This window comes from Onychostoma macrolepis, chromosome 14 (genome assembly GCF_012432095.1).
Source record: "Onychostoma macrolepis isolate SWU-2019 chromosome 14, ASM1243209v1, whole genome shotgun sequence".
Taxonomy (NCBI): domain Eukaryota; kingdom Metazoa; phylum Chordata; class Actinopteri; order Cypriniformes; family Cyprinidae; genus Onychostoma; species Onychostoma macrolepis.
This window is the reverse complement of record NC_081168.1, coordinates 20,790,935-20,817,015: the sequence shown is the minus strand read 5'-3', so window position 1 is coordinate 20,817,015 and position 26,081 is coordinate 20,790,935. Positions and strand designations below refer to the sequence as shown.

Sequence of the window (26,081 nt, the reverse complement as noted above, 5' to 3'; positions counted from 1 at the left end):
TTTAGTTAGCAACCTGATTTGTTCGATCATATTAAATAATATTTTTGTCTTAAATACAAGTAGTTCATTTGGAAGTCACAACACAAAATGCTTTTTTGGTTACCTGAGACAAATAACTTTTTATAAAAAAAAATCTATTTAAAATATAAAAAATGTTTTATTTGAATGTCTTCAGTAATTTCAGAAACAGTTTGCAAGATTTTAATGTGTTTAATTCACTTGCCTGAGACCAAAATTGGAAAATGATTATGTGTAATGAATTTTAAGACAGGCCAATCACACAAATCCAGCAGAATTATTGTTCCTGTTGAAAGACGCTTGTTTTCCAGCAGCTGGGTTTGTGCAACTGCTGGTTCTTTTCTGTAAGCCACAGGCTGTAGAGCGCTGTAATCAGTTTAGCGCTTTAGCATTTCCTGGGAGATGCAGTCGTGTGTAGAACAGAATGTAAAGGCTCATTTACTGCGAATAAAACTGCTATGATTCCACGTCCCCTCCCTGTGTCACATGGGCATCACTCTACTGTGATATAACCAATGAGGAAACTGCTGTTTTGACTGCTGTCTTGGCTCACAGAGATCCCATCAGTTGTTTACGCCCTTATGGTGTCTGGGTGGACATGGGTGATGAATGCTTTCAAAATACTTGTCAAGGACTTGTTTTTTGTATACAAACTGTACTCACAGGTTCTCACCAGCAGGTTTTCACAAGTTGACAATGAATGATGATTTGGGCTAAATATAGGCAGTAGTAAAATTCAAAGTGGCATGTTTTTATCAATGTTAAAATAACCCATTTGTTGTTTGTTTTCCCTGAAAAATGGTGGTGGTACTATCAAAACATTGTTCTGTTTTAGCATCCCAATCAGCTCAATATTGGCTCAACCAATTGAATGAGTTTAAAGTCTTAAAAATAAAGGTTCCAACAGGGTGTATTTGCTGTAATGTCAAAGAAGAACCATTTTTGGTTCCTCAAAGAACCTTTCAATGAACAGTTCTCAACCATCTAAAATCTAAAGAACCGTTTTCCACTAGAAACGCAATGGAAAGATTCCATAGATGTTAAAGGTTCTCATATTGAACTATCAATGCCAATAATGAGCCTTTATTTTTAAGAGTGTAGGAATAGCATTAGTTCTGCTATTCTATATTCGGTAGTTCTGCAAAAAGGGCACATTTCACCAATTCTAAATTAATTTTACACAGGATAAAACGGAAGTCTTAGAAGTCACAATTCTTTTTAATATAAAACACCTTTAAACGTCACGTCATGAAGAATCCATAGAGAGTGCCTCCATAATTGCTTCCAAAGTGCATTTTAGGAAGGACTCCAGCTTGACAGAACTAACAGTTTTTAGTCCATCTCTTCATACAGGAAATGTAGAGAACATGCATCACAAACACATCTTACAAAGTCCAAAGAAAGAAAAAAAAAACACAAATAAAAAGAACAAGAATGAACGAGTCTGGGGTTGAGTCAGTCTCCTTGATGCCAAATGGCACGTAGACAAACAGCCGTCTTGATGGGAGAAATTCATCAGACAGCTTTGCGGTTTTGGGTTGGAAAGGACAAAGCCCCTCCCTCTCTTAGATGGGTAGCTGAAGAAAGAGGAACGAGAATGTAGCGTAAGGGACGAGCAAATGACCAGTCAGATTCAGGTGGGAATGAAAATGTGTGTTTGTTTTCATTCCACTTTAATTAGGGTTTTTGTTCCATGCCAAGACTTAAATATGCATGTTTCTGAAAAATGATAAACAAACACAGAAAAATACAATTCGGTTTAATATGTTATTGGGTTTTTCTAGCCGTTTTTATCACAGGCTCAAAGCTGATCCTGTCAAAAATCATGGAAATTGAATAGAATCTTTCCATAAATGAGTGGAAAAGATGTTTTTGCACAGCTAGATCTCTTCTACCATCTCACAGAAAAAAAAGTATGGCTTGGTACAGATGCTCATGAAGTGAGTCCAAGTGAGAATGTCAGAGATCCGCCTAAATTAAGTTCTAATTGGCATCCTATAAAATCCTTTCTCAATTAACTAGCACACATGAGAGTTGTGGGTCAGACCACAGATGCGACTGAGGTGACGGACGTCACCTTGTTGTCTTCTGCCCAAGGCTGTAAGTTCTGCAGGGCGTAAAGCGAGGAGTTGTGTAGGCAGAGAGGGTCTTGTTGGAGCGGCTGACTCAGGGTCTTCTGAAAGGCCTCCTGTTGTAGCTGCAGCATCAGACGGTTGGCTTGCTGTCGCTCAGCCTCTCTCTCCTCAGCAGTCTGCCTCCTGTCATCAGAGACACATGACTGAAGTCAACATGATGTGCAGTGACAGAGACCCTTTTCAAATACAAAAGCGGATTATGTCAACTAACATGTTTATCTGGTGCAGGTCCTAGGCTGTTTTTAATTACCTTGAGAGATCTGAGCTCTCCGCATACACAAGACATGTCATGCCTTTGTGAAAAATAACAATGTGTGTGTTATGACTAAAGTCATTTTGAATGAAACGCATGAATGTTAATGGTTCTGTACATTTAATAATGCCTTGAATGTACACATGAGGAGCCTATTGGAGCTGTCAGCGTAAAGATGTGGGTATTATTATATAACAGTACATGACAAAACAATGAATAAATGCTATTTTATTGGTCCGGGGACCTGATATGCACTTTGATAGATCAAATATGATTAATCCTTCTACCAGCTGCAATAACTTAAAGGGATAGTTCTCTCAAAAATTAACATTTTATCATCATTTACTCAACCTTGTGCCATTTGTCAGTGTGATTTTCATTGTATGGACAAAAAAAAAAACTGTATGACGACAAAGCAAAGACAGAATTCTAATTGTTGGGTCCCTTTAATGTCAAATTTACCACAAGTTTGTTCAATTTGAATGAAAACAAGTTGATTTGTTATCCCCTTTTCAAGGTTAGAAGACACAGCTAGGGCAGACTTTCAGAATTTCGAAACAGGAGTAACAACAAACAGCCAAATTTTGTCAGGAAACATGAATTAAATTTATTTATTTTATTTACTTATTTTTTTGCACCATCAAAAGGATTTTTGTAAATTGTTTGGGATGATTATATAGGGTAATTTGTCATTCAAATACAAATGTGTATTGTTATTTTTTTCTTGAAATAAATTAAAGAATTACCATACTTATAATATCCTATTTTAATATTTTATCACATTTAAAATGAGAAATGGTTCACTGATCACTAACGACATGGAAAATGCGAACAGAAACTGTGTTCCTTCCACTTCAGGTTTTCCAGGTTTGTTGTGATGTAAAATATTCAACTGTAGTCTAGAGACACTTTGAGAATGAAGGATGTATTTGTGTGTCGATCTTACGGGTAACAAGCCTGTGATCAAATGAGCCAAGTGCAATCACATTACAGTGATGCATTTAGCTGTGATGTGTGGCTAATGGACGCCGGGCGGCAGGTATGGAGACCCTCATGGCGGACAGATTTTGTCATGGAGGATGAAGACAGGATGTATGATTTCATGCATTCGTGACATCTGAATTAATTCTCAAACAAACTGTTTTCAGTGTTGCTATTGATATTCAGGTTTGGTTGGTATCCAGTTGTGAGGTAAGATTTACCAGAATTTCATTCCTAAGAGGCAATCTAAAAGCAAAGTGACCGCGCTAATGAATGTTTCCCAGCAGCTTTCAGCAGATACAGATAACTGCTGAATTAAGTTGAGCCCCATAAATATTGATGAGTAGGCATACTGAAACAACCATAATAAATTTTTATTTGTTAAAGGCCATGACTCAGCTTCATTATAAATAAATCACGATCAGCCAGCTCTCGTCTGCCTATTGCAGCCTGTTGGTAAAACCAAAGGTAAGTAAGCCTGCTCTTAATTAGATTGGGCACTTATTTGCTCCAAAAGAGCCAACAGCAAAAGGTTGAGTAGATTATGGGGAAAGGATGGACATGCTCTCAATTATTCAGAAGTATAGGTTCAGTACTGCATGGACAGCAAGTTTCCACACAGCCTTTTAAGAGCTGGAACGTTTCTGCTTGGTCAAGACAATTGGTGTCCAATGCAAAATAAATAAACAAATAAAATGCAAACCTCTGCAAACTTACAGTAGCATTTTTCCATTAGGCCTTAAACGCCCTTCTCACTTAAATTAGCTGCTTTAGGGAATTTTATCATCAGATATTGCCAACAAAACGAATTTGAAAGCCTTGGATTCAGATGTAGCCTAATCGAAATAATTAATATAGGTTAGTCTCCTGAACACAAAAAAAAACTACTCCTATATGGCTATTATTTTCTATACTTGGACGAGAGGTTGTGTTTAAAATAATCCATTTTAAATCGAACATGTTTTCACTTACCTCCATTTTGTTCTTCTGTTTTGAAACCAGGTTTTGACCTGAGCGTCTGTCATCTTCAAGGCCTTGGCGAGCGTGGCGCGCTCCGCGGACGCCAGGTACTTCTGCCGGTGGAAGCGTTTCTCCAGCTCACAGATCTGCACGCGGCTGAACGACGTGCGGGGCTTTTTCCGTTTCGGTGGAGTTCGGTTCTGGTACGGATGACCGATCCGTCGTGTCACGGAGAACGGTGAAAGAGCAGCTGAAAAAACAGGATTTAGGTGTGAGTGTAGGTGAAAAACACTTGCATTCAATAACACTGAGAAGAAGAATATTCACGAAGAGCCATTATATTTATGTAGAATTAGTAATGTCATGAAATCTTGATTAAAATAATTTTATATTAATATAATTATAATTTTATATTATATAAATGCAAATCAGTTTCTGGAACAAAAAAAAAGAACGTTATTGCAAAGTTTTTATTTTCAGTGTCTTTAATGTATTTTGGAAATCTTAATGGCATTAGATAGACTATACCGTCTTAACAGTGGAAGTAAATTCATGGTCATTAGGGCAAGAACAAACAAACGCCAGGAGGATCATTCCTGGTGGTGGTCTTTCTGAGTCTATTAACATACCAACCCGATCTCATGAAAGTGCGTATAAATAGTACGCCAAATAAAAACAAAACTCGTGGTATTGATACTCAAAAATGGACTTTGGCGTGTATATGCTACGCGATGGGTAGGATTAGGGTTGTGGGGTAGATGCGTATCATATGCACGCCAAAGTCCATTTTTGCGTATCAATACCACGAGTTTTCGTTTTTATTTGGCATACTATTTATACGCATTTTCATGAGACCGGGCTCAACATACACGTGTATATTCTGTAATATGTATTTAATGTGATAGATCAAAACAAACATATTACGATATTTCGATGCACACTTAAATACGTTTCTAACAATGCGCGTTTTAGGTGATTTGAATTTGTGATTCGTTTCCTGAACTGAACATAGTGTTCCGTTGTTATGGTTTCCTCAGTCGAACTTGAATTTTGAGCGTCTTTTTTAAAGGGCGGTCATGATGTCCATCACCTTTAACTTCAGCACATACATGGACAAATTGCATTTCAGGTTTATATCACACAAAGTGCTAGCAGCAGTCAACTCGGGCTCATTTCTCATTCAGTCCTTCTGTATTGTTTATCCATTATTCATGGTTTTACAACAGAGGTCTTGATTTTTGTATTCAGAATTCTTTGTATGCATTTATTTGAATTTCTTTCACCTTTCCCCTCCTTCCTGTTTTTCTTTCCCCCACCAATGTTCCTAGTAGAAGCAGCTGTGAATAACTAATGTGAACAGTTTGGCACCTTTCATAGATGCATGTGAGCCCAATTTGACACTATAGCCTATGTGACGTTATAAAAGTATATAAGCATTAAACCAAATACTGTTTGCTATACATATATCAAATTTATTTATTTTTTTAAGTATTTATGGGGACCACAAGGGTACTGGAACCCAGTCAAGGCCACTAAGTGGCGGATAGGTGTCTAAGAAACATTGATTTGGTGACGGTATGTTGTCCTAATGTTTTGTTTGTGCACCTGAATTAAAAAAAAACATAAACAGGTACATCACAGGTTGCACATGTTTATAGTGCACAGGGATGTTAATTTGCACATTTCGAATAGCATCTGAATTCTGATGCTACATTAGCAGCGTGTGGCAAACTATCCTTACCATTTGGTGAATAAGGATGTACACATTCAAGATTAATAGGACCAAATGTAATATAAGAATCAACCACTGGAAAAAGTCATTCATCAGCTCTAATATGAATTTTGCCCCTCACATATGCTTGTTACATCCTGAATATAAATTTCTATGTTCATATATCAGTATGTTATTAAAAAGTTAAAAAATTTTTTTTTTTTTCAATTTAGTAGTAAGTAAAATATGATTTTGTGTGATATGTTCTGCAAAGCTATAAATGGGGGGGGGGGTCCAATTTTAAAAATAATTTTAATTTTGGCTTCCGCTGCACTGTATGTATTCTGTATGGAAAAATATCTGTTTGATTCAGCAGAAGCCAAAATTAATATTGAACATCTGAAGAAAATGTTTACAAGGACAGTATAGATGCGATTCTGTAGAAAATAAATAAATAAATAAATAAAGCAGAGAGATTAACAAAATATTATATTGCATCGTTTATATAGACACAAATCTTATAAAATGAGAAAATGAAATTAAGGAATTAGACCAGAATAACAAAATAATTGGAGAACACTCACTTCACTGTGCAACCTGTTTTTAATCGAGTAAACCGAGAGAGTGACCTTCGCTCAATGTGTTTTGTTATTCTTGTGGCTGAACTTGGGTCTTGCAATGGTTGGCTGGCCATGTGTGAAGACAGAGAGCCAGTTTTCTGTTTGGCAGGTTGGAGTTCAGATAATACCATGTTGGAGATCTGTAAAAGTCTGTTCTTGGCTACTCAACTACATTCATTCACGTTCTTGTGTAATTCAAGATTCGTCGGTGGCTCTCAGAAGAACTTCTCAGCAGTTCACACTAGTCACATTGGGATTCCTCAAGGTCTGTCATGAAGTCAGTCTGACATTGAATCTGTTTTGAGCAACCTCAGAGATGCAACTGAATTTATCGTTATAACAGATAATAATAATTAAAAAAAAAGGTGTCATTATTTTATTTTAGGCTAGATATTTTATTTTATGCTGAGATCGTTCGTTTATTTGTCATATTTTATTAGACGAGCAAGTAAAAAGGCTTCTGATTGGATTAAGCGCATAGACTCTTCATTCCTTTGCGTAATTAGATTTGATTGCTTTTAATTAAAGCGCTGATCTTGAGTGACAGGCGGCACGCGTCATCATCACTTAAGCACACGGGTAATGATTCTAGAACGTTTGACATGAACATTATCAAGAGCAATTAATTCATTTATGTTTTTAAAATGTGTTTTAGATGATACACTTAGTTTATGTCTCCGTAGCTAAAGTGGAATGTTTCTCGACGTGGTCACAGCTTAGCTTAATCGGAGTTATTTATTTATTTATTCTTTTCTACTATATGTCAGGTATGCAGATTGCCGAACGAACAAATAACACATTTCCCAGGAACACTCCTCCGCAGATACATATGTGGGTCAAATAGAAACAAAAACAATCCCCGTATTCAGTCTCGACAGCAGAGGGAATTCTAAATGATAAGTCTGTGTAATAAAATTTATGGTGAGCACATCAAAAAATCAAAGCTTGCCTTAGAGAATATTCGGCCAGTAATAAAATCAGTTATACGTGATATCACCTTCATGCGACAGCGCCTGCCTTTCCCATTGCGCATATTACCTTTGTAGAAATCTAATAAATATACATGTAATGGATTCAAAGCGCGATATTGAAATATAACATGGGCATTTGTCGCTATTTACGCGCAGTGAGGCAAAACAGAATGTGCCTTTAAATTTTCTCTCATGCTGGGAATTGAAATATCGAATAAAATAAAATAATTGTCAGGAAAAGCCATAAACCGTCCGCTCGAGAGCCTCGTCGTCCCTTCAGACACTGTCACCATGGCTACGCTGCCTAGTCTCAGTTTCATAATCATTTGTATTTATGGGTGGGAAAGATCATTATTGTCATTTCAGATAGAGGGGCATCCACATGCAATTTCATTTTCCAATTTCTCCAAGGCCAGTGATATCAGATTACGACCATCACCTGCCCCTTGTTGTGATGCAGCTGGACCCAACAGCCCCCACCAGCAGCGGTAATACAAATAAATTTACCTACTGATGAATATACTGTTATGCGAATCAGTGCAAGCAACTGTGTCTTTTCAGAGCACGCGGGGAAACAAATGCAGACCGTTTGAATTAAGACACCGACACGTGCGGTTTTCTCGTGTCAATGCAGATTGTGGTATATTTGAAAATGGTCGATTGTAGCATTTATTGTATTTCCAGAGTTATATTTACACCTCCTTGCACGCCGCAGTTGTCACCAGTGCTCTTTAACAGGAACAGAAAAGCCGTGCGTAAAGGCCGTTACCATCACCAGAGCACCTGTGTTTATTGACCGGAGAGCGACTGATCTGTTTATGCATTTCTGGATTTTTATAAACTTGCAAACTGCCAAGGAGTCAATTAACAAAAAAACATGTGGTATAGCCTTTCATCGCCTCCCAATCCGGCATGATATGTCCGGCCTGCAGTGCATATCGAGTCTCAGGCCTGTCCGTGCACCTTTACGCGCCTTGACACTTGTGGTGTAATGCAGACATGCAATTCAAGCTGACGGAGAAAATAGTTGGAAAAAGAGAAACCTATTTCAGACAGGCATCGTGACTTGTGCATTATTACTAATAAGTGGCTCTGGTTCCTTTGGATGACGCTTGGAGAAAGGCACCAAAATAATTGCAATTTTTAAACTACTACTGTAACTTATAAATTTAGTACAATTTAATGTAAATATCTTGAAAATTAAAAGACCGTCTTAGGGGTGTTTGATGCAAAAAGAAAAAAAAGAAAAAAAGAAAAAGTGATTTCAATTTTTTTTCTTTGTTTATAGATATGTTTATTTATATTTTGTAATTTTTATAGTTAGGCTACATACATTTACAGTATTAAGCATACATACAATTTTGTTTAAAAATCTGAAATATGTCCTGCGTTACCTTGTATCCAGCGCAATTCAAAGGCACGGAAGAGATAAAATATAATAAACGAGTGGCCCAAAGTGACTATGAGTAAAATTGATAAGCATATTTACAAAAGAGCTTTTGCAGTTGACATATCATTCTCTCATTTGAATAATTAATGAGAATAGAGCGGAATTCTGAATATTTAATGCGCAGAAATCCATATTCTTCTTCATTTTCATCTCACTATGAGTGACGTCATTTGAAGACGCGAACCGACCAAAAGGAGGAGGATGTTACGAATACAGACGAGACACAAATAACGTGATGCATATATTTTCTTATTCATGATTTGGAATTTATTTACTAAAGTATGCATTAAAATTCTATATTAAAACGTATATATTAAAAGAGCATTAATATAATACAAATATAATTGTTTCATTTTCTGTAATCAAGCACAGGCAATGCTATTTATCAGAAACGTTCTTTTTCTTTTCTTTTTTTTTTGTCCCACTTGGAAATGTTATCCAAAATCGTCCTCTGTTGGATCTCTATTGGTATTACGTTTGCGTAGATTAAAACGATTTGTCAACATGCCATTACGCATTACCACTGGCTGTGGCAACATTTAGCTCCCTGCAACCACTGTATCATGATTCATTTGTCCTAAAGGCCCACAGAGACAGTAGCTCAAGAATATAGACGTGACTTGGTGTCATAAAACCATTCCACAAGAAACTGTGATTTTGAAAGCCACTGTGTTTTTATGAGCAATACACACGTGTAATATCCACAGGCCGAGATGATGTTGGTTCTACTGTGCGCCTGAGTTCAATCCAACATCATGGCCTCTCTCAAATAAAATTAATTATTGTGCTGCTTTAAGAGATTGTCTAGTGTTACTCCTCAATTTTCAGATGTGTCGAGGGGTAAAGCTACTGGAGTGTTTAAAGGATTTCCGATATTAATTCAAGCACAATGCAGAGATGTGTTTTAGCAGAGAAAAAGAAAAACGTCGACTTAAATATAAACACCTAATAATGGCAATAAAAAATAACATTCTAGACTTAAAATAATAATAATAATGAAAATTAATTTTAGAGTAAAATACATTTGGCTCTAAAAAATAAAAACAAACAAAAAAAGTATTCTAAAATAAAATAAAATTATATGGGCATATTAAATATATTTCTACGTATACAAAATTATTATATATGCCATTACATATTACTGTAGCCTATTTAAACGTGAATACGTAAAATGAATCGCTTGTTGTATTCCTTATTTTTAAGTTGCTTTGATTAAAAGCTTCTACTAAATAAATAAATGTAAATGCATGAGACCGACTATTTCTTATAGATACGGCACTGAGTCAAAAAAATATTTTAGTAGAAATGGAGGTTTGAAAAATAAGAGGTTTTAGTTTTAAAATCCTTTATATCTTACAGTAATAATATATCATTTATTCTTGTAATCTTGAGACGTATTTTTTCTATTTTAAAAGTAACAGTGCAAGTAATTTCAGTTCAAAACATACCGTAGCAGTTATTTTATATATAGGCCTATTTTTTGTTTGTTTCTGTTAATTGGACCACTGCTGCTTTTACAACGTCTGCAATTTTTTTTGTAATTTGTCGTCTTAATTTAGCCTATAAGAAAATCACTGCGAAATCTGCAATTTAAAAATAATAATAATAATCTTTTGGCTACGTAAAAAACGTTCCGAGAAAATAAAGCAATTTTCTCATTGTTAGCAGATAACGTTGATGACCCTAAAAGTCAAATAGAAACAAATGAATCGTCCGTCTTTGTTGATGTTGGTCATAATTATACCTTCTTTTTTTTTCTCTAACATAAGCAAGACTCAGCCTACTTTTGGCAGTGCTGTCTTACCGGTCAGCCGATCTTTGGCAAATCTTCTGCTGCTCTCCATCCAGGGGAACGTGAAGCTGGCGGGGCTGCCCATGCTGGGTACCGTGTGCATGGTGGGTATCCCCGCCGCGATGCCCGGTGGATGGGCAGAAGTCGGCGGGTGAGGTGCGGGTGGCATGGGTCTGTGGGCCGGGACGCGGATGACACCACCTGCATTCCCTGAGTTCACGTTAACGTTCATATTCATGCTGACATTCATGTTCATGTTTACGTTGTAGGAACCTGCAAGTCCCGCCGCCATCGAACAGGCCGGATTGTACACGCTGTTGTAGCCGTTGGCATAGACGTTCGGCGCGAGCGCGTAGTCCGGGTCTCCGGTTCTGCTCGGCAGCATGCAACTACTCGGCTGGTCCGAGCCATTGAGAATCTGATCTATTCCAAAGCTGATGGGTTCGTGCTGCTGGTGCGTCTGGTTCACCTCTTCGATCCCCGTGTGCTCCATCGTCGCGGTTCTTTCTGTTGCGCACAGCTTGGAAGGTTGCGATGTTTAATTCCTAAAACTTCAACGCAACACGATTTATTCCCAAAGGTACAGAATTTATTTTTAACAAACAAATATTCTTCCTTGGAGTGCTGAGAGCCCATGCAATTTTATATCGCTGCCATTTGATGTACAAAAACAGTGAAGAACAGAAATCACATTGACTCCTTCACGATTAATTCAGCATTATCCAACACTTTCTTGCATTGAGTGCGTCTTGCATCTTTTTCAGTTCCATGATGATGCCTAAAAAAAAAGCAACTCGACAGTAGAAAGGGCTCCGCGCTCAGTTAAATCCCGAAGTGATGAGTTGCCAAGTTGTAGCAAACAAACCGGACGCGTTTCTGGAGTGGTGCCGTACCTCAGAAAGGCGCACGGCCCAGACTTGAGCTCATCACTGTTATCTAAAGTGAAGTGTTAACTGTCCGATACGTGCATATTAATTGTCGTGAGCTGAAAATGTCCTGTTCACGCTCCTCTTGAAGTGATTTCCAGCAGGTGAGACAAACCCCTTCTGCCCAAACTCTGTCACACGCCTCTCCATTGGCTCTTGCGCACTTCTGTAGAGACAATGCCTCGCGCCCGCACCCCTCTCTTAAAGAAGCCGCTTCTGTTTTTCACCAGGGCTGTTGTGTTGTCGTTCACGTTGAAAAACATAATGTTTCATGTTCCTAGAAAACAGAGCAGTGGTGGAATTATAAAAAAAATGTAAGCAGATGTGACATAAGTAGTTTGATATACAATAATCTTTTTTTTTTTTGTCTTTTTTTTGTCTTTTTTTTTTTTTTTAAGAATAAGCAGTGAAGTTTCTTTTTTGGTGTTTTAAAAACATTAATATTTTGGAGAAAAGAAAAAAAAAATTATGCCAAAGTAAAGTCCGTGTGGTGTAACCAACTTGCAGGAAGCCATTTTGTTGTCATGTGACAGGAAAAACAACATGACTGCGAGCCAAGGTCAATTTTATCACATACAATATCACATTTTGACTTTTTTATGAAAAGTCATATTGACTAACGTATTGCTATTGATGATATCTATTTAGTATTTATATATTTTTTTGTATTAATTTCCTAATCATTTTTGTATTATACAGTTTACGTTTTTAAAGGTGCAGGTTATTTTGTTTTACTTCATGCTTACGCCACTTTGTGTAGGCCTACTCACTAACTATTTTTATTTATTTAGTTTTTTATTAATTTTTTTTTACATCCGAATTTTTATAGAATATGGTATAGGGACAGTTCACCTGCCAATTCACCTTACACTGACTCTTGTAAGAAAGTGAATTGTCAAGTTAAAATACACTGAATTTGAGCAGGAATACTATTGACATTGGGTTGTTGTAATAATAATAATAATTAAAAGCAAGCTTCATTTCTTTAATGTTGTGAAAATAACACATCAAAATAGCTTGTAAACCACAGGGTTGATGCTGTTAATTATCCCAAGGAATAAAGGCCAAAATGTTTAGATCAATTCAGAAAAAAGCTCTTCAGGTTTTGTCAAGGGTACAGAAACATGCAGCTTTACACATGGCAATGCGTTTGCTTAATCAAATGAAACTGAATTTCATTGAAGTGCACTAGCCTTTGGCTGCGTAAAATAAAAGGGTGAAGCCAGAGAAGCATCAGTTGCCTTTAGTGATGCAGAAGCCAGTGTGATTGGCGCAAATAATTTAACCTTTTTTCGCCCGAAGCTACAGTGGAAGATTCTCCGCTTTCAATTCAATAAAAATGAAAAATGGCGCATAATAAAACCTGAAAGCAAGGAAAACGAATTTAATATATCATCGTTTTATTACGTACTTATTTCAGCTTTCGCACAAATAAAAATATTTCTCCACAGCACCAAGTGGCTAGAGGGAAGCATAAAAATCAATTTTCTGAATACAGAGCTGTATCAATAATAAGCGCTCTTGTGTGTGTCTCAATAGCAGGAAAACATGTTGTTGGTTCTCAATGATATCGAATAAAGCAACCCGGAGTCGTGGCTTTTTAACAGCACGAGGTCGTGTTGTGCAACAACAGCATCTCATCGTTAGGCTACAGGCCTATCATAACGCGGGGGGTTTTCTCAAACACGAAAAAGATGATCGTTGTATATCTAAACCTTGATTGAAGACGTTTTTCAGAAACGATGATTAGGTTTCGTTGGGCAGAGTGATGATGGCGCTCAGACGTGCAGCTCTAGAGCATCACGGTCTTAAAGGCCCATCTGAGGTCATAATGATCAGACACGACCGAGTCTGTCTTCATCACGAGGCAGTTAAGAAATTAAGAACGAACTCAATCATAATTAACAGTCAGGATTAACTATTATTCCCTGGTTTTCATTTCCATGATTTCGCCCTAATGCCATTTTGTGTTCTATACACACATACGCAATTGTAGATCTAATTTCTTGCACATTCATATTCCTCCAGCAGTTATTTTCCCGAAGATTGCTTTATTTTAACCACAGTTATTATCGGACTAAATGAACTGTGCTGAAAATATTTTAATTGCTTTCTCTCTTCCTGTTATTGAGTTGAATTAAATTCCAGAAGCAAACGGTACCCAGCGTTCTCCAGTTGTTTTTGTCAGCACTGAATGTTAAATACAATTACATTTTCGCGCGGAGGCAAAATATTATCTAATGGTTACTAATTGGTTTAAATTGTAATTATTTTTAACACTAAGAAGCGCTCAAATTATTGAACCTGACAAACCGCGCCTACCCAACTCTTGTTTCATTTCATTAGGTGCAAAGGAGTGTTTATTCTAAAATCCATCCAATTAATGTCCTGTTAAAACATTGCAATGTAGAATCAAGAATCAAATCGCTATTTGCAGACGAGAAAATCCGAAATGCATGCCGGGATATTGTGAAAGCCTATAAAACAAACTTTCTAAGAGTCACTAAGTTCTGTATATTGTGATTTTGATATAATACCTGGGCTAATTACGTTTTAGCTACTGAAACCGATCGAGCTGCGGTTGCCATGGTTACCCCGCAATGCTAGTTAGCACACACCGGCTAACATGTCATCTATAGGCTAACTTTTGTAGATAGCTACTAATGATGTTTGAAACCGTATGTGTCTAAAACGAACAACTTGGTTTTTAAAACCTAATTTAGTTGGTGCCTAAATCTTTCTAAAACGGCCTTCCTACCGTGGTCTCCGGGTTGAAAGCCTAATATAAAAGCCCTTATAGCTGGTTGCCCGCAGGTGATGTCTTGGCAAGGTTGTTGAGTGTATATAGGGTCATTGATAAATCGGAATCTCCAGGCGGTGCTGATAATAAAGTATAAAGACAAAGCGAAGACAAAAAGAATTTGTCACAGTTCGCCTTTCAACAGATTCGGTGACCCGCCGCCCTCCCGGGTGTAACCTGTTTCAGTGCGCTTTTGGAGATTTGCAAACAACTGCGATAGTGTTTGCTCAATATGGTGCCACAGGGATTGGAAGGCGATACCAAGCAGCACAGCTCATGACAAATGGCGATTACAACGCTACATAAAGAATGAGATGAGTCAGTAGCAAAGTAGCTACTCACAGCCTCTTTTTTGCCAGTTATTTACACTGGCTGTCAATCTATGCAAATTGATGTCGAGATATTTTTTTAGATTTTAAAAGGGAAATAATCAAACAAAAACAACGTGACAAACAGCCATTTAAATGTATTGCCTGAACACCTGCCGGCCGTGTTCAATATGAACCCGGCACGTGTGTTTGAAAGGAAAATCCCACCCATCACAGCTGCATCCATCTATAGATTATGAGGATTGACTGTGTAATGCATCTGTTTTTCACTTTAAATGCAAGACGATCTTTTACACTTTACTGCTACTGTTAGTTTGGTTTTGCCGTTTTTTAATAAACACTGCAATCTGTTGCGGAACAAGCCACATTAATAATATAATTTATTCATATATTTATAAATTATTATGAATATAATTTATAATAAAGTCTAAAAAAAATGTGTTGTTATTATTATTATTGGTATTTTATAAATAATTTGTATTTATACATTATATTTGTAATAAATAATAAATATAATGCTATTAATAATATTATTATTGCTACTATCACTCCTATTAATAAATAATATAATTTTCTAGTATTAAATAATGTATTTTATATATTATTATAAAATTGTTATTATTAACATTTCAAAACTATTACTAATATATTATAATATAAATTAGAAAAAATAATGTTATTTGCATTATCAGTCCTATAAAAATGATTTTGTTTATTTTTTATTATTACTACTAGTACTACTGTTATTAATAAACAATATAATTTATATATGATTGTATTAGAATTGTTATTATGTAGTATTATAATTTAGAAATTGTAAATGTAACATTATTATTATTATTAGTAGTAGTTGTAGTATGCATATTATTATTATTTCTTTTTAATTTGGTTTAATGTTCTTAATGTAATTAGGTTAAGCTGTAAATGGACACTTCAGGTCTTGAGTTGGTGTCATTCAACAGAGAAATGGCGGAACAGCTTTGGCTGATCCCAGCGCCTCTTAGTGTCAGTACATCCTTTTACCTTCAGCATTTCCTCGTGTGCATCTTGGCCTTGTGCCCCTCAAATGCATGTGTGTGCGCGCGCTTGTGTGTGTTTGCTTATGTGTATGCGCGCGCCGATGAGCCTGTCAAAGTGGGGATTCGCATCCATTGCACCATTCTCCATCCTTCCCATGACTGTTGTGCTTTCTGCTGTAATTAGGTTGAATTCAGAGCAGATTGAATTACGTTATTCTGCATCTCGAGCTGCAGTCCTTGACTTTCTCTCTCCCCCGGGAGAACCTGGCGCCTCCTTGCCCGATCAGACGGCTTCAACTGGACGGACCGCCAAAAGGGAAAAGCGCTAGGAGCGCACGGGGATCTCCGATACGTCATCTGGTAATGTGGACTAAATGAGAGGTGTGAGGGCAGGGGAGCAGGATAATATCGCAAGGTCTTGTGTGACCTGAAACAGATAAAGTGTTGGAATAATGAATTGTTTTATTCGCTTTGTCGATATGAATTTTGCGCGCAGAGGGCGTTGAGGGAAAAAAAGGAGATGGTAAAGGAAGAAGAAAAATAGTTTTGTTTCGTTTTTGGATGTAGCCAGTTTATTTCGAGCAGTAGTTTTCACGTTCTGTTTTATTATTATTATTATTATTATTATTGCCGAATGAGTGAATGGAATAAATAAGAGAAAATATACTTGACATTAAAACGGAATTCTATTGCTATACTGTCTTTTTATTTATTATTTATTTATTTTGTTGTTGTTGTATTTTGATTAACTTGACATATTATCATTTTTTTATCCACTTAAATCAAGCTTTTCGTTTTGTTCGATAAATAAACTATTTAGGGGAGATAATTGCACGTGATTTAAATAAAAAAATAAAATAAAATAAAATACAGTTTAAAAAAAGCAAAACGAATAAACATTTTTTTTTAAACATGCATTCCACATTTCCTTAAAACAGTTCAGGACATTTCTGGCAGTAAATTTATTCCTCTTGTACAGCTCGTGTAAACAAATGAAAACATGCCTCACTAAAATATATGTATTTGTGTAATTATTTGTGTGTTTTGGTTTATTAATTAAATTAATTTTCAAATGTGATCTTATGGAATGGAATCTTTGCACAGACATGAATTCTGTTTTCAGCATATTTAAACGTGTCATGCATTCTTTTGTTCAAGTTTATATATATTCATGATTGCATATTTAATGAAAATCCCCATTTAGCGTTTTAAGTATGAAAAAGTTGAAATGTTAGGAAATATAGGACACAATTCCCATATAAGAGTGATTGTTGCTTCATTTTAATTGGGTTAAGTTTTGTCTACGTGGTTAAAATATGCATTGAACACGAAACCAAAGTTTAAAAGGACTATAATTAGTTTACTTATTGATAACGAAATTAATCAAACCTATTTTGATATGGCTCTCTGAAAGCAGGGGTAAACAGAATCGATAGATAGATAGATAGATAGATAGATAGATAGATCTTGTCGCTCTTTTTCCTGAAGAGTTGCAAGACAATGAAACTTGTTTAATTTAAACGCATCTGCTTCAACCATTATTGTGTGTCTTGTAATCCATCTTTTGTGTCTTTCGTTCCGATCGCGTTTCTACAAGCGTCTCGTTGAAGTGTCAAAAGCGTAATTAAGCGTATCATTGGCTTTGTGTTGTTTACAAACCGCGAGCAGTAATTTAATTTCGTCCACCAGCCGCCACCGGCACGGACTCAGCGCTGATGCCCACGGGCTCCGCGCGGAGAGGGACCTTCTGCCAGCCACCTGCGGGGGTGGTAACCCGGGGGAGGGGTGGCATGGGCCAGCTTAATCAAAACAGACGGGAAATGTTCAAATGTATGTAACAATAAGAGTTTGTTCACTCTCTTTTGTTCCTGCTGCAAGAAGCGCGTCCTAAGCATTTTGCGCGTGACACGTGCAGGCCTGTCTCTGTTACTATTCAAATGGCACATGATATCCAATTTAAAACACCATGAGTGCAAATGAAATGCTAAGCATCTCAAAAAGTATTTATACGCAATACCTGAACTACAAAAAGTGTTGCGCCATTGTGTTGAATTTTTCGGTCATAAAAAAAAAAACACATATTCAGACATTAAAAAAGGGTATAAATTGTTATAAAATACAATTAAAAAAATAGTAAAATAATAATGATTTATTAATAATAATAATAATAATAATAATTGATCACTTTTATTTATTATTATATTTGTGTTAATAAACTTGATAAATTAAGTTTATTGTGTATATGAGAGAGAGAGATACACACACACACACACACACACAAAATGTCTTCATCGACTCCTTTCAGATATTAAAAAAAATATATATAACTTTGTATAACTTAGTATAAAATATAATTTAAATTTTTTATTATTAATAATAACAATAAAATAACTATTCTTATTATTAATGATTTAATTTTCTTAATAATAAATCAAACCTGTAGACTTATTGTTCTTCTTATTTGATTATTTTCAAAATAGTTAATTTAGTAGTAATAGTTAAATATATTATTTTATTTATTTATTTATTACAAGAGAGAAACCGAGAGAAAATACAGATATATACATGGTGGAGCAGGAGTGAAGAGAGAGAGAAAGAGAGGGAGAGAGGGGTTTTGGTAATAATGATGTACCCTCAGGCTTAGTGCTGTCTATCATACAGCCCCCCTCTTCTTGCACTCTCTCTCTCTTTCTGTCTTCTCCATCCCTGCACAGTCTCAGCACAGACAGGCCTGTTGTATTAGATGTGGGGGGGGGACCCAGCGTCTGGGCCAAAACACAGGGAGCACCAGCCTCCTAATTGATGACTCCCTTTGAGTGAGGAAAAACACTAGCTGAGATTGATGGCCTTGCAATTTACAGCTTTTGGAATGAGTCCTAGCAGCATTAACTCAATAAGGTGTCTATCAAACTGGCCTTATAGCAAATCATATGACAGCACTGAATGACTTTAATTACAAGGCATTTGCATGAAATATTGGGAAGACAGTGCATATATCTCAGGGTAAAATAGGGGTGAAGAATAATACATCATCATTTGCACTTTGTCTTTGAATTTTTTACGATTTTATTTTATTTTTTGCCTATATATCAAGGTGAAGGTACTTCATAATATGACTTATATTTGGGTAAGACAGTGTCCGTGTCACTATAATTACAAGCATTTACTCAAAATACAGATTACGAATATGCAGTAAGTTAGTTTTGCACAGTAAATATGTAAATAAAAAGTAAAATTAACACCTTAAAGAAATAATTCACCCACAAATTAAAATGTATGTACCTTCGGGCCATCACAGAGGTTGATGTTTCATCATCATTTGCTCACCAATAGATCCTCTGTAGTGAATGGGTGCCGTCAGAATGAGAGTTCAGCTGATAAAAACATCACAAGAATCAACAAGTAACCCACACCACTCCAGTCCATCTGTCTTGTGAAGTAAAAAGCTGCATGTTTGTAATAAACAAATCCATGATTAAGAGATTTTAAGCACCAGTCCACAATCCATAACAGTGTTTCCTCCAGTGAAAAGTTTGTTTCCTGTTGTCCTCTCACATTAAAAACACGATCGTTTAGAACCATTTTGGACTGTTTGGACTTGTAAATACTGACTGATCTGTACATATTTCTCTCCTGATTCAGACGAGACAACTTTTTTACTGCAGAAAGCAATATTATGGATATAGGACTCAAATTTTTGCCAGAAGCAATGGTTTGTACATAAAAACACCTTAATGATGGATTTGTTTCTTATAAGCACACAGCTTTTAGTTTCAAATACATTAATTGATGAGCTGGAGTCTTGTGGATTATTGTGATGTTTTTATCATCTTTTTGGACTCTCATTCTGACGGCACCCATTCACCGCAGAGGATCCATTGCTGAGCAAGTGATGTAATGCTACATTTCTCCAAATCTGTTCCGATGAAGAAACAAACTCATCTACATCCTGAATGGCCCAAAATTAAATATTTAATTTCACAAGACCATTCTTTGATAACTTCACTCTTAATTGCGTTTTCATGGATCATTTTAGTAGAATCCTGTATCATCCTATAATTAGGTCACACTATATAGGCAATTGTTTTGTGGGGTTGCTTTAATTGCACATTGTTATTTTTATTACTATAATCATTAATTAATGCAACATGCTTTTAGATGTTCAGCATGTAAAGTGTTACCCAACATTAATGTAGACTCCCACTGTAATGGTTATAGACTGGACTTCAATAATCTGGCCCTGTCGTCTGAGGGTCCTACGCTGTTTAATTTCGTGCCATTTTATCTTGCTGTTTCCAATAGCTACAGTCAGTCTTTGGCGAGTCCTGTTTTCCCAGCCATCTCAAACGAGTAATTGCATTTTCCATTTTCTCTCACGACAATGGGAGCATCCACAGCGCGCGTGTTATTAATCATAATGAGCTCGCGCAAATAAGCCCTCATGCATCATGAGAGAGAGAGAGAGAGGCAGTGGAAGAGTTTACAACTTGCAAGCACAAGCATTTTCCCTCCATTTTAATGGATTTAAAGTAAATGAATGCGCTTTACTTTCATGTTCACTTCATTTTCAATCATGTGGAAGAATGTTCCACATGCCCCACCTGCATTTTAAGCATGCAACGGGTATTAGTTATACTGTAATGAAATGCGCTGTAGTGTTGTTGCATGATGTTGATGCAACAAATTCATTTTATCATTCATTTAGCTCTGAAGTAGTTTAAAAAGTGCTGTTATTTGATGTAATGGTTTGGGATAATTCATCATACAGTAATTTGGCAGAAAATTTTTATTTTTTATTTTTTTTACTTGTAAAGTGAGTAAAACAAAGGTTATTAGAGTTAACAAGAAAATGCTATTTCAGTTTTCTATTAAAAAAAATAGTGTGATTCTGTGATTTAATTTAATTTATATATTCATACACACACACACACACACACTCATATATATATATATATAGAGAGAGAGAGAGAGAGAGAGAGAGAGAGAGATTTTAGTTTGGGATTTATGGTTCTCGTGGTCTTAAAAACCTTACAACTCCAAAAGAGTCAAAGATAATCTCTCCACAAGTAAAAATTTCTTTACAAAGGTAAAATTATTTATTATAATTTTTATTGGATGAGTTTGAGAAGATACAAGTGTCCATCATACTACTTCATTACAGTTTTTAAAAGCATGCCAGGACGCACTGCATGATGTTCAGAGATGTGATCAATACAAGGAAGAAGCTCAAATGTAAGAGTTTTAATTCCGTTTGTGTTATAAACTCTCAGAAAAAAAGGTACAAAAGCTGTCATTATGAATGACAACATTCTGACGGCACCCATTCACTTCAGAGGATCCATTGCTGAGCAAGTGATGTAATGCTACATTTCTCCAAATCTGTTCTGATGAAGAAACAAACTCATCAACATCCTGAATGGCCCAAAATTAAATATTTACACCTTTATTATCAAAAGTAATAATGAAGTATGAGCAGAGTGTCCAGATGTTTGAGTGGTAGTATATATATATATATATTTTATCAGATAAAAGAAGGGTCGTTTGAGGAGACGTTTTTCATGCAGGCCAACATTTGCAACCCGTTTTAGAACAGGCCCAAAGGTGTGTTAGCAAAGTTCTTGATCAGTCCATTTCATGTATGTTTGATTAAAAAGGTGCGCAGATCAATAATATATATTATCCTGGAGATCCCGAGGTGAGATTTTAGCTGATAATGTAGTTATCTAGAAATACGGCCGCTTTGATATCATTTATTATGGTTCACGGTAGGACCTCCAGGCTGAGTCTAATAAATCTGAGAGTAACAGCTAGTCTGCTAGTGGCCTCTGCCCTGCTTAACTCTATAAGAACACACCGTCTGAGGACTTCATTATGTCTTCACAAACACCGCCAAATCGATCCGGTCACCCTGCAGTGGCAGAACCAGTCGTGGTGGAAGCAAAAGGACAAATCTAATGAACAGTATTTGTGTTTAGGCTTGCTTTGCTGCTCTGTAGGAGTGTCTGGTACGGAATATTTTGTCCCCTCTCTAATTAAGAGAGTTAAAATAAACTCAGCTTGAGCCCTGCAGTGGGACGGGGAAAGGAATGCATTAACGCCTAACGAGGAAATGATTGCAGCTCAGAAGACTGAACTGGTGTAGTCAGAGACGACACACCGTTCTAATGTCGTATGGCTCTTTTATGAGGGCCATTATAATATATGTGACCCTGGACCACAAAACAAGTCATATAAGCAGCACGGGTTTATTTGTAGCAATAGCCAACAATACATTGTATGGGTCAAAATGATCAATTTTTCTTTAATGCCAAAAATCATTAGGATATTAAGTAAAGATCATGTTCCATGAAGATATTTTGTAAATTTCCTACTGTAAATATATCAAAACTTAATATTTGATTAGTAATATGCATTGCTAAGAACTTCATTTTGACAACTTTAAAGGCGATTTTTTTTTTTTTGCACCCTCAGATTTCAGATTTTCAAATAGTTGTATCTCAGCCAAAAATGTTCCTATCCTAACAAACCATACATCAATAGAAAGCTTATTAATTCAGGATAAATCTCAATTTAAAAATATTGACCCTTATGACTGGTTTTGTGGTCCATGGTCACACACACACACACACACATATATATATATATATATATATATAAGAATATAAAAAGTAACATTAAGATATAGTAACATATATCAGTGGGGATTTCTTTAAGACTGCAAGGGGAGCTCGGCTTCCCCTATAATGTCAAGAAATTAATGGTCAAATATGTAGGTACTATTGTGTTAACATTTTATTTGACTAAAAATGCGTTAGAACACGTTCATCTCCAAGAGGAGTTCGTTCAGAATCAGCTACATATAGCAGGTCGGACTCGATTTCCTTCTCATACATTCCCGTAGCTTCAGTGTATTTCTCTGTTGAAGCCGAGCGTCCATTGACTTCAATGGGGCTGCTTTGAACAGTTTTTTTCAGTGCTTCCAAACTAGACGGTCATTGGATAAATGCTGCGATTATGTCCCGCCCCCGGACGCTCGTCTCTGGGAGTGAATGGAGGAGTGGGCTGGCCCGGACTCCGGGCTTCTGCGTGATGATTGGACGGTCTGTATCTCCTTTTGATTGACAGCGATTTTGTTCTATAAAAAGTCGCTGACGCTGAAGCTATTGGAGCTCAGTCCCATCGCGGCTTTGCACTTGGTTCTTATCAATCATTATATATATTTTTATTCATTTATAATGTTATGTTTTAATATACATGCTGCTAACTCGGAAATTTCAAAATATGCGAGCAAAAAATGCTCCTGACACTTTGGCAATATGACACGAGAAAGAGTGCTGTTTTTGTTTCGTTTCTGTGTTTGATCCAAATCCACGCTGATTTGGGCGAATCACTGATTCACTGAGCCATTCATAAAAACAGTCATTTGATTCGCTCCTGAAGGATTCAGCCGTTTTGAAAGAATCGTTTGAATGACTCAGTGATTCAATCACGAACTTCTGCCACCTGCTGGCCGTTTTTAAGTTTCCCGTCTAAAAGTAGGCATATTACATTATTTTCCAACATATTTCTATATTCAGAATTTAGTATTTAAAACATTAATCTCATAACATTATTTATGCAATCATAAATATAGTCTAAATGAATAAATGCCACATCTAAATGTCACTTCATGCAGCTTCTGTGCATTATTCAGTGCTAAGATGAGTTTTGTTTAGATCATTTCATGGATAACAATAGCTAGTCATTCATTCACATTAATTAAGTATTCAGAGAATAATATCGTCTGTTTTCACTTACATCTATTTATTTATTAAATTTTGATTCATTTTGTAGAATTGAATTATAAATTAAGCTGGTATAGTATCGTAAGATATTTTTATGGTATCGTGACAACCCTATTATACACCATATTCCTTGTTTCAGTTTAACCTAATTCCCACATTTCCTCCATCGAGTTTAATATCTTTTTTTTTTTAGATTGTTTGTTCATTCATTCATTCATACAGTAGGCTAGGCTAGCGTCACTGGAAAAGACGCCTAGTTGGTACGACAGGGTCACAGAGCATTTTCTTGAAAAGGAACATAGGGCAGAATTTACATATAAATAAATGGACAATTTTTATGATGTAGGCCGAAAATGAGCTTCCCCTCTTTGAAAGACCAGCAGCCGCCACTGAATATATATATATATATATATATATATATATATATACAGGGTTTGAAATTAACACCCGCCAAATGCGGGTAAAAATCATGCAGCTGTGGCGGGTAACGATTTGGCAGGTTACTTTTTGAAAATTATGTTCACTCATTAATGTCTTGGGGAAGTTCATGCAAGCCAAATCTGCGCATGTTTAGCGCAAATACTGAACTCGTGAGACATTATCGAGTATATTGCAAAAGCCAAATAAAACACGCAACGTGATGAAGTCGCTAGAGTGCGTTCTTTCACTGCATGATTCAGTCTATTAATATGAATGATCACATAATTCAAGATAAGGGGGCAAAAAATGCATATATTTATATCATTTCATATTGCTAATGACACACGAAGAGTGCCGTTTTTTCTTAAAAACTCAGCATGATTACAAATGTGATATTGATTTTATAAAACAGTTAAATAAAAAAACAGGTTAATATCAAGATACTTACGTTTTAGACACCATATTGGCTGTTTTTGCTCTATTTCGCCAACAAAAATCATTCCAAGCACAGCCACAGCACTGTTTTAGTTCTCTGAGCAACATGACAGTGTTTCGTTCCTGAATGAATCAACCGTTTAAATGATTCAGTTCAATCGCAATGACTCACTTAACAGTGACTTGATGCCACCTGCTGGTGGTTTTAATTTTACATTTAAAGTATCTTTTCATTTTTCTAAATATTTTCAAATATCAGTATTCAACATTTCATGTTTAAAATATCAAAACATTATTTATGCATTTGTAACTGCAGGTTAAAGCATTCCATGTCCCTCTAAGCTGCATTAAGGTGTAAATACATCTAAATGCCACTTCATATGCAACTTCTGCAAAGATGAACTTTGTTGATGCTGATATCATTTTAGTAACAGCCTAAATGTATTATTATTATTATTATTATTATTATTATTATTATTGACTGATTAAATGTAAGAATTTGACTCAAGAGATGATGCGCACTTTCATCAAAAAAAAATAAAAAAATAAAAATGCCCATAAAAGGTAAAAATCAATTTAAACTTATTGGAAAAGATTAATTTCTATCACTGACCACACAGAATATGAAGAATATCAAAAAATTAAGGAGTCAGCTGTCCACGGTAGTCCTTAAGATACCAGCACAATAACACTCAGCAAAATATCGTCTATAGAAAAAAAAAAAAAAATCTCAATATTTTCTGGGATTTTATTGATAAAGATAATTATAATTATCTTTATCAATAAAATCACAGAAAATACTGAGATTTTTTTTTTTTTGTCAATATCACGCACCCCTAGTACTGACACGAAATGATTTGCAACGGTCGCTGTGTCACATCCAGTGTAGACAGCCTCAAGCTGTTGGTTTCTTTCTTTCTTTCTTTTTTCTTTTTTTTTTTGGCTAGTAGAAATTATGAATGGCCGGCAACTTAAAAATTTAGTAGCCAAATTGGCTGGTGAGTGAAAAAGTAAATTTCAATCAGATATATATACAGTACATACGAAATATATATATATTTGAAATATATATGTATATTATGTATATTTTTTATAATAAATGTTACTTTTTATTCTTATATTTATTATGCTACTGTTAAGGAAACCTTTAAGAAAATTACAGGTAAACTAAAGTGCAGAAATCCAGTTAGTGATTTTCATCTGGGCATTTCTTCGTGATTATAATTATAATTAATAATATAAATAAATATATAAAGTCATACTGTTGTAATTTAATTTATTTATCTGACTACAGTCTAGCAATCCTTTAAGTAAATTACAGAATAACCACAGTACAGAAAGTGGAAATTAATTTGCATGCTAGATTTAAGGATAAACTGTTTACATGTCAAATGAAAACATCTCACACACTGAATGTGGCCTGTGGGCCTTGGGACCTAAAGAAATTTTCAGCATAGTTTACTGGGTTGTTGAAAAC

At 35.8% G+C, this 26,081-nt stretch overlaps 1 protein-coding gene across 5 annotated transcripts; it reads right to left on the bottom strand.

Annotated features, from left to right (window-relative positions):
- Positions 1-303: 303 nt before the first annotated feature.
- Positions 304-24,730, bottom strand: tlx2 (T cell leukemia homeobox 2). Of its 5 annotated transcripts, XM_058797035.1 has the most exons (6): positions 24,618-24,730; positions 15,970-16,392; positions 10,904-12,094; positions 4,360-4,597; positions 2,096-2,276; positions 313-1,595 (listed from the first exon to the last, which is right to left on the bottom strand). In XM_058797035.1, the coding sequence occupies exons 3-6, from the start codon at positions 11,382-11,384 to the stop codon at positions 1,584-1,586; spliced, it is 912 nt and encodes a 303-aa protein (XP_058653018.1). In that variant the 5' UTR covers positions 11,385-12,094; positions 15,970-16,392; positions 24,618-24,730; the 3' UTR covers positions 313-1,583. The 5 variants fall into 5 exon arrangements, with proteins under 5 accessions (XP_058653013.1, XP_058653015.1, XP_058653014.1 ...); XM_058797030.1 differs by having other exon boundaries at positions 304-2,276; XM_058797032.1 differs by having other exon boundaries at positions 304-2,276; positions 16,176-16,392.
- Positions 24,731-26,081: the final 1,351 nt, after the last annotated feature.

Excerpts from the sequence above, each read along its gene's own strand:
- tlx2 (XM_058797030.1), bottom strand. The coding sequence starts at position 11,384 with ATGGAGCACACGGGGATCGAAGAGGTGAACCAGACGCACCAGCAGCAC. Across the intron at positions 4,598-10,903 it reads TGCCAAAGATCGGCTGACCG|CTGCTCTTTCACCGTTCTCC; the intron begins GTAAGACAGCAC and ends CTGTTTTTTCAG. Across the intron at positions 2,277-4,359 it reads AACAGAAGAACAAAATGGAG|GAGGCAGACTGCTGAGGAGA; the intron begins GTAAGTGAAAAC and ends CTCTGATGACAG.